The 16627-nt window shown below is 35.1% G+C and overlaps 2 protein-coding genes across 12 annotated transcripts in view; one reads left to right on the top strand and one right to left on the bottom strand.

Moving 5' to 3' along the window:
- Positions 1-16627, top strand: part of LOC149958587 (excitatory amino acid transporter-like) — a 128338-nt gene that overhangs the window by 17689 nt on the left and 94022 nt on the right. The gene's annotated exons all lie outside the window — the stretch shown is intronic.
- Positions 4886-10349, bottom strand: LOC149958596 (uncharacterized). Of its 11 annotated transcripts, XM_090165940.1 has the most exons (4): positions 9856-10349; positions 9736-9789; positions 7827-9669; positions 4886-6872 (listed from the first exon to the last, which is right to left on the bottom strand). In XM_090165940.1, the coding sequence occupies exons 1-4, from the start codon at positions 10298-10300 to the stop codon at positions 4994-4996; spliced, it is 4221 nt and encodes a 1406-aa protein (XP_090022066.1). In that variant the 5' UTR covers positions 10301-10349; the 3' UTR covers positions 4886-4993. The 11 variants fall into 11 exon arrangements, with proteins under 11 accessions (XP_090022066.1, XP_090022062.1, XP_090022057.1 ...); XM_090165936.1 differs by having other exon boundaries at positions 9736-10349; XM_090165931.1 differs by having other exon boundaries at positions 7827-9795; positions 9826-10349.

The following is a 16627-nucleotide window of genomic DNA, read 5'->3' as shown; positions in this document are numbered from 1 at the left end:
TGCAACTTTGGCAAACGTGATGCAGTCCGTAAAGGTTTCTTCAAAATGGCGCCAACCAAATTCTGTTGCGAAATGTTGCAATTGTTCCATTTTATGCATAGAAAAATTGAACTTCAATTACTTTTTAAGTGTGGCCAAAAATAGAGAAGGTATCTCTTTGGTGCCCTAAAACTGACGTGTTACGATGTGATTGAAGGTGCCGTTTTTCTTACCCCCCCCCCCAAGTACTAGCATAAGAAACATAACACCTATAAGTATGACAATTAGCAAAAATCATCACCGCACTGGTACTCAAGAGTACCCTAGTGTCTAAATATATCCAAGGGCGACAATACACTACTCAGTTGGGTTGCAAGCGAGGGGTTGATCACTCTTGTAATGCCTTAAGCTTTGACTCTACTAAAGTTACGAAGTAAATGTTTAAAACCTTAGCATTACCGAAGCCTGTGCTCAGTTTCATATGTATGTAATCTCGTGTACATAGTTTAAGGTTTGCCCATCAGTTGCAAGTCCGAGTGTTAGTGTCGAAAAAATGTTCGGTCAGAAAATTAGCATTAAAACAATAGAATGTGTTATACTATATTTTATTACGTTACTTATGGTATTAGTACTAGCTAAGAATTCAAACTAAAAATGTGGGCAAAAACACATCGATCGTATTTGAAAAATAAGACTGCGCTAAAAATCGAAAATCAATGTCCGAAAGTTGATTTGAATTCATATTGATACGCAGTTAGAATACTAAGCTAACACTAAATGTCCACTTCCCATATTGAGTAAGTCATTTTTTGTTGCGAGCCTGGTATATCTATATTAGAAGTTAAAAATAGTATCTAGACAATTTGGCTGCGCGGTACTAGTAGATGATACAATATGTCTTGAAATGACCATTCATTTTTCATTAGGCCGTCATAGGTACAAGACGCTGAGTTTGCTATGAAATTAACGGCCATCGATTTTTGTCAAGTTTAACGATATTCCCTGGTTCAACGTATCTTCGGTCATCGAAGGACGGTCCTAGCTTGTGAAAAGCACTGACTAGTAGAATACCCGAGCTCAGGGCCGTCTTAAGGCATGGGCTAAATGGGCTACAGCCCAGGGCCCCCAGCCAGTTTTGGGGCCCCGGAAAGGCCAGCCATACAGCTTCTACTCTAGGGATAAGGGTTTAGTTGGTTAAATAATATATATGCTCATTTAATATTATGTATCTTTTAGTTACGTCTAAAGTAATTTGACTCTTCGCCACATCGCGTATCATACGGTACCTAAAATTCCTGTCAGTAAAAATCCTATTTTCAGTAGGCCTATGTTATACTTTTGAAATTAAAAGTTTTGGTTGATTATTGTGTAGTTGAATTTAGACAACGGACATACAAAGGCTGACCGTTGGGGATCGCAAAGGTCTTAAGAATTAATTTGTTCCAGGGCCCCAAAAGGTCTTAAGACGGGGTTGCCCGAGCTGTTTATTGCCGGTTTTGTTCAAAGTCGGCCGTAATGTAGACCTATATGAGATATGAAATTTTCCAAAAGAAAACGTTGCACTACCCAATTTTAATTAAATTTTCCCAGAACTACATCTTTTATCAAAATAAGTTTTTTATCATGTTTTACCCAAAAATTGTTACAATTTTACCCTTACCCCAAAAATGTTTCAATTTACCCAAACTTGATGAAATTTACCTAAATATGGTCCGTGATTTACAAAAAAAATTAAAATTTGAATTTATTTTTAAATTTTCGTCTGTAAAACGAGAAAAATCGCTGGCGTTTTTAAATGGATAACTTTTTGTTTTAAGTGGTCAAAAACATTTTCGGTTGCCATGGTAAATCGAATGGGTTTTGCAACGTCTCCTTTTGGGAAATTTCATATCTTATATAGGTCTACATTACGGCCGACTTTGAACTAAATTAAACACCTCGAGAACTCTCCTTGTCAGTCAGTGACAGCGTTGCCAGACGTACGATAATTATCGCACAGTGCGATAATTTAATCAAAATTTTTAGGGCGTACTATAATTTTCATGGCGTACGATATCGTACCATTATTTCGATAATTCTGCCTCAACGTACGATAATCTTTAGATTTTTTTAAAAACCTACGAACGATTTATATTTTATTATTAATTTATATAACTTTTCTACTTAAAAATGAATGATATACATTTTCTGTACGCGTAGTCCAGAGTGTGAGTTTATTACTCCTAGCTGTTACCGCATTTTTTAAAACATTTTTAAACATATTAAGTTCAGTTAATAATGATAATAGATATTTGTTTATTTCCCTGAAATAAAACTCCTGTAGTGCTTTAAAAGATCATCTAAATTCAACGCATTTATGTATGAATTAAAATTTATCGCCAAAAAGAAATGTACGATAATTTTCCAGGAAAATCGATAATTTTGTGGCCTAGATACGATAATTTCAGATTTTCGATCTGGCAACGCTGGTCAGTGAAAAAGTCGGGACACGTTGGGTTTGCTAGTTCTCTCCCCACTGGTTAATGGGGTTTTTTTCAATGCTCATCGGTTTCCCCTTGCCATAAAAACTTGTTGAGGTTATCGGTAATTGCGAGTGTAGGGCTTGCCACCACTTCCTCCTACGCATTGTCTCCCGGCTACCTTGATAACTCGGGCTTAATTTGGTACCTTAGGTATTAGCGTGGCTGATTTTTATTATTAACGGTTAAGTTACATTAATGATTTTATATGTAGTCTGTGTGAGTTGCTCGAAAATTTCTATTATTTGGGCTTTGCAATTGGTAATTACCTCTTTGAGGGAACTACTCCCTGAGTCCCTTGCGGGGGCTTTACAACCACCGTGTCTGTTTGGCTGTCGGTTGTTCGCTGTACCGGGGCAAAGTGTAATAAAAACCAGTTCGCGGTATCTCGAATTTTGGACAAGGATTTATGGTTTTTAAAGCGCCTGAATAAGTTTTTCGTGTGGACACTGGATATGGTGTTAGTGTTGCGCGTATTGTACTGCGACGTGTGTGGGTGTTACGCGTGTTTTATTGTGACGGGTGTGGTAGTTGTGTTTTGTATGTAAGGTGGTTTCTAATCTCCAACTTCTATTTATTAAAGGGAATATAACCTGCAAAGCCATCTTTATGGAAGACCCCTTCAATATTTCAAATTTCCCTGCACAGTGGCGCCAAACATTTCTAATGCCAAAGGCAAGAGCGGCCAAAGCTGCAAGCGTTGGTGTTCCACACCAAATACCTGAGGTTATATTCCCTTTAACTATTAAACGTCTTGGCGTCCAAATGGCCGGGTTTCCACCAAATGTTCACGGTATGCGTCTTATTATCAATTCGCAAAAGCGTCGGGTGGCAGCCGAGTGTTCTACCACAGAACCACCGACATAAGCAGTTTAGAAAATTAGAAATTCAGCTTAAGCGGACTCGTATATTAATAGTTAAAATAGTTTTACATTTTGGTTCTTATTTAAATACAGGGTGTCTCAATTTGCTCGATCAGGCCATTTTTCTCAAAATGTATTTATACTAGGGTTCTGAAATTTTCAGGGTTTATTTGTTGGGTATGGAAGGCTTTGGTTACTAAATTTCAGAAAAATCGAACGATTTTGTGCCGTTTTGGAAAATTTATTTTTTCACCGGTAGGTGTCACGCAAAATGTTTATATAGACAAGTTGTAGGGCATAGTCGAAAGTGTAAAAATAATTTTGGTTCGGTTGAAAAAGACCTATTTTTAACTGATTTTGGAGGTCGGGGGAGAACCTTAGCATCGAGCGCCTAGCATAAATACATTTTGAGAAAAATGGCCTGATCGATCAAATTTGAGACACCCTGTATAAGGGGATTTCGTGTTCAATTTAAATTATTTCGTAGAGGATTTCAAATGTTGCCACTTGTCTAATGAATAAAAACAAATAGTGTAACCGAGATTTTAACTCGTACAATCTTGCTTATCAAGCGAGTGCTCTAACACCGACACATAATATGAAGAAGCGATATTTGAAGGAACAACCTTGAGGAAAGTTCGTTTTCCTTTACGTTTTTATGAACTTATTGACGTCAATTTATTCTATAATAAATTTACGTTAATAAGTTTATAAAAATTAATTTATTCTGTAAGATTTTTATTATTTATCGATTAAATTAAAATAATCGATTTAATTTAAAATACAACTGTGGCCAGGAATCAAACCTGAGTCGTATTTCAAGTATGCGGATATTTTACTGCTAAGCTATTGACCTTTACGTTAAAGGTTGAAAATACGCTAGAATTTTAACTCATAGCCTCTTCTTTAGCCTCTACATTCACTCAAAGAATCTACTTTAACTAATAGCCTCTTCTTTAACTAATAGCATCTTCTTTAACTAATAGCATCTTCTTTAACTAATAGCATCTTTTTTAACTAATAGCATATTCTTTAACTAATAGCATCTTCTCTAATTCATAGCCTCTTCTTTATCTCATTGCCTCTTTTTTAGCCTCTACATTCACTCAAAGCCTCTACTTTAACTAAAAGCATCTTCTTTAACTCATAGCATCTTTTTTAACTCATAGCATCTTTTTTAACTCATAGCATCTTCTTTAACTCATAGCCTCTTCCTTAACTTATAGACTCTCTTTTAACTCATAGCTACTTTTTAAGCTTACAGTTTCTACTTCAACTCCTAGTTTCTGTTTAAGCTAATAGTTTCTACTTTAATTTATAATCCCTACCTTAGCTCATGGCCTCAACTTAAGCTCATAGTTTCTACTTTAACGCATAGTCAATACATTAGCTCAAGCCTCAATTTTAAAATAGCATATCCTTCCGAGAATTTTCGGCATATCTACTTCACATAAAATAAAATAGTTTGTTTTGCAATTTTAACACGCTTTGAATGTTAAACAAACAGTTATTTAAGTAAAAAAATAAAAAAATAACTCAGATCTTTATTTGATGCCAATCTCGTAAAACTTCCAAAAACATTGGTATTTTCAACTTCGAAAACATTGACGATTACAAAATCTATATAAAATTTTAATTAGGCAACATATTCTGATTAAAGTTTACTTCAATTTTACTATTTTCTGATTTAACGGCACCATAAACATCACCATAATTAATCAAATTTTGCGTGGTCCCGCTGGGTTTATCGCGAATTAAGGCAAGCTCGAGCTTTACCGGTTCGAAATGTTTGCGGAACATGGTATCCAGGTACTTTTCCGGGGTCTCATCCTCCGGAAGTCGAACTGGTATTTCGGCGTTATTCATCGTTTGACCTTCAATTGGTGGTAATCGACTCGAGTAGCAGCCCGGATATACCCCCAACAAGTTGAATTCCCTCATCAAAGAACGATAATCAGTTGAAAATTCTAAGTTGTTGACATTATTTAACTGTAAATTCGTGGTATCCTGAACAGTCTTTTTGGATAAGGAAAATTCTGAATTGTTTTTATCACTCAAAATTATCTTCATGAAGTCCTCATCGAGGTTTTGTATAACGACATGGCTGTTATTGCAATTAATATTTAAAATGTTGCCGTGAGATTCTCCGAGTCTAACTATTATTTGTACGCGGTAATTATGACTTTCCAAGTTGTCCATAAACAGGTAGCAAATAGAGCCATTAGTTTGAGAAACGTCGATTGTTGCTTTTTGAAAGTAATTTTGACAGTTTCGGTTATTTAGTTTTATTAGAATGACACCTTTGACGTGATCCGTAGCTAAATTAAGGTTTTGGGTATAGTTTTCGTTATTTTGGTTATCTAGTACTATTTTTACAGTACCGTGAACGCGACCCGGAGTAATATTCAAATTTTGATAATAGTTTTGACTCTTTCTGTTGTTTAGTTTGATAGTCACTGTACCATCGACGTGACTCGAAGCAATATCTAGATTTTGATTATAGTTTTGGCTATTTTGGTTATCTAGTATTATTTTCATTCTACCTTGAACGCGACCCGGAGGAATATTCAAATTTTGAAAGTAATTTTGACTCTTTCGGTTTTTTAGTTCGATAGTCACTCTACCATCGACGTGACTCCAAGCAATGTCTAGTTTTTGGGTATAGTTTTGGCTATTTTGGTTATCTAGTATTATATTAATGATACCTCGGACGTGACTCGAAGCAATATCTAGTTTTTGCACGTATTTGCGGCTATCGTAGTTAACTAGTTTCACCTCCCCCAGAAAGCCCTCGTGGTCAGCTGTGGATATTCGCATTTCCTGTTGAAATGTTTCATTTCGAAAGTTATGAAACTCGGCTTTTTGTTTGATGAACTTTGTACTATTTTGATTCGTACATTGAATGAACTGGTGATAGCTTCGACATTCTATGTTAACTATACGGGTATTATGTAAACACTCATCGATCTCCGAAAATTTGGTCGCGAGGTGTTGGCAAAATTTTTCATTCAACACGTTAAACACAGCGATAGTCAAAGCGCAATCCTTAGTAGAAGCACGCGTGAATTCAATATTTTGATGGAACCTTTCACATTCCGTGTTCCATATTTCGATGGCCAAGCCCGTCACAGGAATGGGGCACTCTGGGGCAAAAGTCACGCTTTGACTGAAGTTGCGACTATTAGCGTTAACAATTCGATTCTGAGCGATGAACGTTTCCATTTTTTTAAGGCTTAGTACGATGTCTTCATGAATATCTTCGGTTTCGCAGTTATTAAATAGCAAGAGCAAGTTAACTTCGTCATTGTTGGTGTAGTGAATTTGAATCTTCTCCTTGGCGTTTTGGACTTGATATTTAAAGAAACTAATTTCTTCCGCGCATTTTTCTCTAACTCGTCGATTAGACATAATAGTCCAATCGGGCTGCTTCTTCGAGGCCACGATGGTGTGGTTCTCTAGTTTAAACTCATTTTGCGGCCGTATTTCGATGTAGCGGAAAAGATGAACAGACCTAAGCGGAAAATGAAGTTAAAATCAAAGATCTCGAGCGTAAATGAAATTAAAAAGTAAAATTTCCCCATTTGAAAGTTCGCGAAACACGAGAATCCAATCCAATCAATGAGCATCATATATATATTTGTTCTATTGCGCAGGAATTCTTACAGTAAGTTTTTTTTTAACCTACAACCCCTGAGTTACCGTTCCAACGCCCCTACCATTAAACTACCTATAGGCCTTGGACATGCAATTTCATAAATGACTCGATTCGGTTCGTTGATTTGACGGGATATATTTAACCCGTTTGTTGACCGTGCCGTTGTATATGAAACATGCGCAGAAGTATTTCCTTGATTAAAAAGAAAACTTCTATAAATCCAATCAAACTCAGTAAGAAATAGTTTTGAAAAGGTTACAATAATTTGCAAGCTAAATCAGGAATGACTTTGTAAGCACTTTATATTAATTTTCTTAAAATCCACATTGCGCTACCCTCACACTACTTTTTGAGCAATTTCGAAACAAAACGTGCATCGGGTAAAAGTTTGCCAGTAAATTAAAATTAAGAGAAAAATAAATTAAATAGTTTCTTTGCAGAGTTTCGTCTTTAAGATAACTAATGGGCTTACGTTATCTAAAATTCAAACGAATCCGGTTTATTAAGAAATTTGATCGACTAAATTGTGTTACCTTATCTTATTTTGTAAAGTATCAAATTGTTATCAACAAAAAAAATATGCAATCGCCACCAGGAATTCATAGCTCTACTTGGAATGCTTAACGCGGCAGATTTTCGTCTCGATGTGGCTGACAGTTTTATTGACGTCACTATGTTAACTTAACAAACAACAACGTGAGAGGAGAGCGCACGCAGAGTGATCTTACCATACGCGATTCGCCAGGTTAAGCATTCCAAGTAGAGGTATGGATTTCTGTCGCTACTTCAAAAAGGAAACAAACTGTATACCTGAAATTAGAGGAACCAAACTGCAAAACATATCCGCAATAGAGGCGTCGAAAATTATTCGTTTCATCCCCGTTGATGAAAAAGCTTTTGGTCGCTGTGAGGGAACGCGCGTACCAAAACCCTTGGGGACTTTTCACCAACTGAACTCGAAAAAGACACTGGTTATCATTCTCGACGTTCAGAATGACATCGACATCGACATCGTCAACGGAGGAACTTGCCAAATCCATTTTGTTTCCTTTGATAGCTATTGGAACGGACGCGTTGCAACCATTCAACGGAACCAAATAACAGTCTCTTTCGGGGATTTTGTCACCTCTTGTCACGAATGATGTCATGAATTCGAAAATATCACTATTGGCGGCTGGAGACATTGAAATATTATCGGGTCCGTAGACGAATGTTGTCCAATTATCAAATTTTCCAAAAATATTCTTCATTCCGTAATAACCATAATAATTAACGACAGTAACCAAATCGGATTTTTCCAACAGCGCGAACAAATTCCCGGTTATAGATTCGCCATTACTGTTTCGCAGATTCAACACCGAACTATTTGCCTGGACGTAATATCCTTTAATTCCACGTATGAACACCTCGTAGCTACAAAAAGTTTGTTCGGAAATATTATAAAAAGGCACTTTTTCAATATTTTCAACCAAACGAATTGGATCGGAGAATTCATCTGTAGGTTTCAGAATGTAGTGGTCCACTTTCAAATTCAATTCTTCAACCCGCTTTTGGAAGCTGTCGCACTCTTTTGTCAAGCAATCTCGGCACATGAATTGCCGGTGTCCACGTGTATGGCACTCGCCATTGGGACAGTCGGGGATAATTCGAAGTGGAATTTCGAAACGGAACGAAATGGGGTCCGAGCCAATGGACCCTAAAGACAGTTCGTCACCGTCGGTCAAATATTTCCCACCTAGTACTTCGGCTCCGTTTACTCGCAGGAAAAACGGAGCTTTCAAACCTTTGTCGGCGCAAAGCATCCACGAATCTCCGACCAGGGTTAGAAAACTGTGAATTTTAGCCACACCGCTCACCTCAACCGCAAAGTGACATAGTTCCTCCGAACTGCCAAGTTTAAACTCCTTCCCTTTGGAATGATCCAAAATGAACGACTGGAGTTGCCAATTAGAGCTTGAAGGTGTTAGATGGAACAGACTTTCGGAATCCTGCTGTTTACCATCTGTTGCCAGTATTTCGGTATCTGTACCTTCCGTGGTTAATATTTCGGTACCAGCACCTCCAGAGGTTGATACTCCGGTACCAGCACCATCAGAGGGTGATAATTCAATACCTGTACCTTCAGAGGTTGATAATTCAGTACCTGTACCTTTAGAGTTTGATAATTCAATACCTGTACCTTCAGAAGTCGATAATTCAGTACCTGTACCTTCAGAAATCGTCAATTCGGTATCTGTACCTTCAGGGGTCAATAATTCAGTACCTGTACCTTCAGAGGTCGATAATTCAGTACCTGTACCTTCAGAGGGCGATAATTCCGTACCTGTACCTTCAGAGGGCGATAATTCCGTACCTGTACCTTCAGAGGTCGATAATTCAGTACCTGTACCTTCAGAGGTCGATAATTCAGTACCTGTACCTTCAGAGGGCGATAATTCCGTACCTGTACCTTCAGAGGGCGATAATTCCGTACCTGTACCTTCAGAGGTCGATAATTCAGTACCTGTATCTTCAGAGGTCGATAATTCCGTACCTGTACCTTCATAGGTCGATAATTCAGTACCTGTACCTTCAGAGGTCGATAATTCAGTACATGTACGTTCAGAGTACGATAATTCGGTACATGTATCTTCAGAAATCGTCAATTCAGTACCTGTACCTTCAGGGGTCGATAATTCAGAACCTGTACCTTCAGAGGTCGATAATTCAGAACCTGTACCTTCAGAGGTCGATAATTCAGTTCCTGTACCTTCAGAGGTCGATAATTCAGTACCTGTAACTTTTGAGTTTGATAATTCAATACCTGTACCTTCAGAAATCGTCATTTCAGTACCTGTACCTTCAGGGGTCGATAATTCAGTACCTGTACCTTCAGGGGTCGATAATTCAGTTCCTGTACCTTTAGAGGTCGATAATTCAGTTCCTGTAACTTCAGAGGTCGATAATTCAGTACCTGTACCTTTTGAGTTTGATAATTCAATACCTGTACCTTCAGAAATCGTCATTTCAGTACCTGTACCGTCAGGGGTCGATAATTCAGTACCTGTACCTTCAGGGGTCGATATTTCAGTTCCTGTACCTTCAGAGGTCGATAATTCAGTTCCTGTACCTTCAGAGGTCGATAACTCAGTACCTGTAACTTCAGAGGTCGATAATTCAGTACCTGTACCTACAGAGGTCGATAATTCTGTACATTTACCTTCAGAGGTTGATATTTCGGTACCTGTACGATGAGAGGCCAGAATTTCAGAAGCTAACGACATATTGGGTTTATGTCCTTCCATTTCGTTCTATTCTATTTACGATAAATTAAATTTTGGACTTAATCGCTCTCAAGCGGAAACGCGAATATCGTTAATACTTGTTTCTAGACAGAAACTATACGGTCGTGATTGTAACTATGACGACAGATAAAGAAGCTGTAAAAATATAATATATATTATTGCAACATTATCGGAATTCAGTGAAGTATACTGATAAGATTTCTTTCCGAAAACGCTACACGATGTTTTCAACTCGACGTGTAACCTTTTTTCACATCTAAACTCAGGAAATTTAAAAAATATTATCCAATAAGAAAGGAAGAATATTAGCAGACGTCATGGTCTTATGGTTATGATAAGAATTTCAGCTTTGAATCTTTGAAGACTTTGATATCAGGTTTAATAGCTAATGAAAATTAAATTAAAGCTTAACATATTGTGAAGGTTATAAAATAATGAAAGTTAAAGAAAGAGGGCGTTATCAACTATTAGAATTAGCCTTTTCAGTTAACACAGATCCATCTAACGGTAGAAGATGAACTTAGCTTAGCAGTTTATGAACTTCTCGTGTTGTGTATGTGACGGAGTGGTTAGCACATTCACCTCGCAGCAGACGGAGCCGGGTTCGATCCTAGCTTGTGGCACTGGGTGAAAACTAGGAATAACTCCTTCCGCGTTGGGTTTGCAAGTTCTCTCCCTGGTTTAAGGAGATTTCCCCCGAGCTACCCTTCCAAAAAAACTTGTTAAGGTTAGCGGTAATAGTTAGTGTAGGGAGCTGTTGACTCGCGTGGCATGATGGGCTTGCCACCATCCTCCTACCCAATGTAGCCCGGTGACCTGAATTAAAGGCTTTAAAAGTCGCTTGATGACTTAGGCCCAAGGGGGTGCCTAGCTGATTATTATTATTATCCGAAAATTACAGTTGTTTTAGCAATTAAATATAATAAGATTATAAAATTTATTCTAAAACCTAGCGTAAATTACAATTTAATTTACAACTTAGTAAGGTCAAGTTAAGACTAAAACAACGTTTAAAGGCCAATCAGTTTGAACACCAAATTTGTACAACTAATTGGCTACGAATGATCCATTGGAGGGAGCAAAATCGATAGCCCGCGTGTGAACCATTGTTGAACTATTCCGAACCACAACAATTGACGCATTGTTTGATGGAAAAGTGGAACAGCGTAAGCTATTAAAATAATTAGTACATTGGATATAAATAATTAATTCTGCATTAACAAAATTACAAAGTCTGAACGGAAGTTGCTAGTTTTAACCATCAACAATTTAAACAATGAAATCAATTCATTCAAAAAGCTAGATGTTTTATAGCCAAAACAATCTCAACTAGGCAGGGCGTGTAGAGGCCCGGAACGTGTAGGGATAACGTGTATGGATGACGAACTTTATAGATAAGTGTAGAACGTGTATGGATAACGTGTAGTGATGATGTACTGTATATATATAACGTGCACTTTATATATACACGTTATCCCGACAGTTTATCTCTACACTGTCAACACTAAATATACACGTTATACCTACAGTTTTTCTCTACACGGTCAACACTTTTTATCTACAGGTTATCCCTACAGTTTTTCTCTACACGGTCAACACTTTTTATCTACACGTTATCCCTACAGTTTTTCTCTACACGGTCAACACTTTTTATCTACATGTTATCCCTACAGTTTTTCTCTACACGGTCAACACTTTTTATCTACATGTTATCCCTACAGTTTTTCTCTACACGGTCAACACTTTTTATCTACATGTTATCCCTACAGTTTTTCTCTACACGGTCAACACTTTTTATCTACATGTTATCCCTACAGTTTTTCTCTACACGGTCAACACTTTTTATCTACATGTTATCCCTACAGTTTTTCTCTACACGGTCAACACGTTTTATCTACATGTTATCCCTACAGTTTTTCTCTACACTGTCAACACTTTTTATCTACATGTTATCCCTACAGTTTTTCTCTACACTGTCAACACTTTTTATCTACATGTTATCCCTACAGTTTTTCTCTACACGGTCAACACTTTTTATCTACATGTTATCCCTACAGTTTTTCTCTACACGGTCAACACTTTTTATCTACACGTTATCCCTACAGTTTTTCTCTACACGGTCAACACTTTTTATCTACTTGTTATCCCTACAGTTTTTCTCTACACGGTCAACACTTTTTATCTACATGTTATCCCTACAGTTTTTCTCTACACTGTCAACACTTTTTATCTACATGATATCCCTACAGTTTTTCTCTACACGGTCAACACTTTTTATCTACATGTTATCCCTACAGTTTTTCTCTACACGGTCAACACTTTTTATCTACATGTTATCCCTACAGTTTTTCTCTACACTGTCAACACTTTTTATCTACATGTTATCCCTACAGTTTTTCTCTACACTGTCAACACTTTTTATCTACATGTTATCCCTACAGTTTTTCTCTACACGGTCAACACTTTTTATCTACATGTTATCCCTACAGTTTTTCTCTACACGGTCAACACATTTTATCTACATGTTATCCCTACAGTTTTTCTCTACACTGTCAACACTTTTTATCTACATGTTATCCCTACAGTTTTTCTCTACACGGTCAACACTTTTTATCTACATGTTATCCCTACAGTTTTTCTCTACACGGTCAACACTTTTTATCTACACGTTATCCCTACAGTTTTTCTCTACATGTTATCCCTACAGTTTTTATCTACACGGTCAACACTTTTTATCTACATGTTATCCCTACAGTTTTTCTCTACACGGTCAACACTTTTTATCTACATGTTATCCCTACAGTTTTTCTCTACACGGTCAACACTTTTTATCTACATGTTATCCCTACAGTTTTTCTCTACACTGTCAACACTTTTTATCTACATGTTATCCCTACAGTTTTTCTCTACACTGTCAACACTTTTTATCTACATGTTATCCCTACAGTTTTTCTCTACACGGTCAACACTTTTTATCTACATGTTATCCCTACAGTTTCTCTCTACACTGTCAACACTTTTTATCTACATGTTATCCCTACAGTTTTTCTCTACACGGTCAACACTTTTTATCTACATGTTATCCCTACAGTTTTTCTCTACACGGTCAACACTTTTTATCTACATGTTATCCCTACAGTTTTTCTCTACACGGTCAACACTTTTTATCTACATGTTATCCCTACAGTTTTTCTCTACACGGTCAACACTTTTTATCTACATGTTATCCCTACAGTTTTTCTCTACACGGTCAACACTTTTTATCTACATGTTATCCCTACAGTTTTTCTCTACACGGTCAACACTTTTTATCTACATGTTATCCCTACAGTTTTTCTCTACACGGTCAACACTTTTTATCTACATGTTATCCCTACAGTTTTTCTCTACACGGTCAACACTTTTTATCTACATGTTATCCCTACAGTTTTTCTCTACACTGTCAACACTTTTTATCTACATGTTATCCCGACAGTTTTTCTCTACACTGTCAACACTTTTTATCTACATGTTATCCCGACAGGTTTTCTCTACACGGTCAACACTTTTTATCTACATGTTATCCCTACAGTTTTTCTCTACACAGTCAACACTTTTTATCTACATGTTATCCCTACAGTTTTTCTCTACACGGTCAACACTTTTTATCTACACGTTATCCCTACAGTTTTTCTCTACACGGTCAACACTTTTTATCTACATGTTATCCCTACAGTTTTTCTCTACACGGTCAACACTTTTTATCTACATGTTATCCCTACAGTTTTTCTCTACACGGTCAACACTTTTTATCTACATGTTATCCCTACAGTTTTTCTCTACACTGTCAACACTTTTTATCTACATGTTATCCCTACAGATTTTCTCTACACGGTCAACACTTTTTATCTACATGTTATCCCTACAGTTTTTCTCTACACGGTCAACACTTTTTATCTACACGTTATCCCTACAGTTTTTCTCTACACGTCAACACTTTTTATCTACATGTTATCCCTACAGTTTTTCTCTACACGGTCAACACTTTTTATCTACATGTTATCCCTACAGTTTTTCTCTACACTGTCAACACTTTTTATCTACATGATATCCCTACATTTTTTCTCTACACGGTCAACACTTTTTATCTACATGTTATCCCTACAGTTTTTCTCTACACTGTCAACACTTTTTATCTACATGTTATCCCTACAGTTTTTCTCTACACGGTCAACACTTTTTATCTACATGTTATCCCTACAGTTTTTCTCTACACGGTCAACACTTTTTATCTACATGTTATCCCTACAGTTTTTCTCTACACTGTCAACACTTTTTATCTACATGTTATCCCTACAGTTTTTCTCTACACTGTCAACAATTTATCGATGAGGGTTATCCTTGGCCATAACGTCGTTCTTTTCAGTCTCGTTTAGAAACGTTTTCTCACCGAATGGCGCTTTAAAAACCTCCTTGAATATATTACGTTTAAAACCGCGACTAAAAGTAACGGTAAATAGCCACTGGCGAAAATATGATTTTCTTCTGAATTCGAAATGCTGGGGCGTTTGTCAACAAGCGCGGTTCAGAGTTTCGTAAAACTATCTCATAACCCGGAGGCGAGAATTTTTAATTAAATGCAAACTGAAATTCCGGTCTAAAAATTGGGTCTCCTCAGCGAGACTATCAAAGCCACCGCCGCCTCAAAGGAGACCGCGGCTCATCTACTTAAAAATACGCGCCAAAAAGATAGACCGAAATAATCGCGCTTTTAATGCTGATATCACGTAAGTGGACTTGGAAGGTTTTCATTTACCATTCTTTAAATGTGCCACTTCATTTTAAATTAATAATATTATGCAAATATTATTTTTATATTGTAATACATTACATTATATAATATATTATAATACATTACATTATATAATATATTATAATACATCACATTATATAATATATTATAATACATTACATTATATAATATATTATAATACATTACATTATATAATATATTATTATACATTACATTATATAATATTTTATAATACATTACATAATATAATATATTACAGTACATTACATTATACAATATATTATAATACATTACATTATATTTTATATTATATTAAATTACGTTACATTACATAATATATTACATTACGTTACATTACATAATATATTATAGTACATTACATTACATTATGTATTATATTCCAATACTTTACATTACATTATGTATTATATTGCAATACATTACATTACATTATGTATAATATTGCAATACATTACATTACATTATGTATTATATTGCAATACATTACATTTCATTATGTAATTTATTGCAATACATTACATTTCATTATGTAATTTATTACAATACATTACGCTACATTATATTATATAATATAATATATTATATTTTATTACATTACGTTACATTATATTATATAATATAATATATTATATTTTATTACATTACGTTACATTATATAAAATATTATTACATTATAACACATTAAAATTCATTTTACCACATTATATAATATATTATTACATTATAAAACATTAAAATTCATTTTACCACATTATAATACATTATATTACATTATATTATATTACATTACATTACCTTACCTTATATTGCATTATGATGCATTATATTATAATATAATACAATAGATTGCTTGTTTATTGTGGAATAGAACCGTTTACAGGAAATTAATTTACATTAACATGATTTTGTAGGGTCTTTAAGTGAATTTCAAAAATCATATACACTTCGATACGTTATATTATACTACACTAAATTACATTACATTACATTAATTTACATTACATTGCATTACATTAATTTACATTAAATTACATTAATTTACATTACATTACATTAATTTACATTACATTACATTAATTTACATTACATTACATTAATTTGCATTACATTAATTTACATTACATTACATTACATTACATTACATTAATTTACATTAATTTACATTACATTAATTTACATTACATTACATTACATTAATTTACATTACATTACCTTAATTTACATTACATTACATTACATTACATTACATTAATTTACGTTACATTACATTAATTTACATTACATTAATTTATATTACATTACAGTAATTTACATAACATTATAGTAATTTATATTACATAACATTAATTTATATTACATAACATTAATTTACATTACATTACATTACATTAATTTACATTACATTACATTACATTAATTTACATTACATTACATTACATTAATTTACATTACATTACATTAATTTACATTACATTACATTAATTTACATTACAATACATTAATTTACATTACAT

This window comes from Leiobunum rupestre, chromosome 2, assembly GCF_980474605.1.
Source record: "Leiobunum rupestre chromosome 2, qqLeiRupe1.1.hap1, whole genome shotgun sequence".
In the NCBI taxonomy this organism is placed as follows: Eukaryota; Metazoa; Arthropoda; class Arachnida; order Opiliones; family Sclerosomatidae; genus Leiobunum; species Leiobunum rupestre.
Note: the sequence above shows the minus strand (reverse complement) of the source record. Positions and strands in the feature narration are given on the sequence as shown.

Bases quoted from the DNA above. Each gene is read 5' to 3' on its own strand.
- LOC149958596 (XM_090165929.1), bottom strand. From the start codon at position 10,300: ATGGAAGGACATAAACCCAATATGTCGTTAGCTTCTGAAATTCTGGCC. The intron at 6,873-7,826 runs GTATACAGTTTG...TTTTCCGCTTAG, and splicing joins TTTGGTTCCTCTAATTTCAG to GTCTGTTCATCTTTTCCGCT.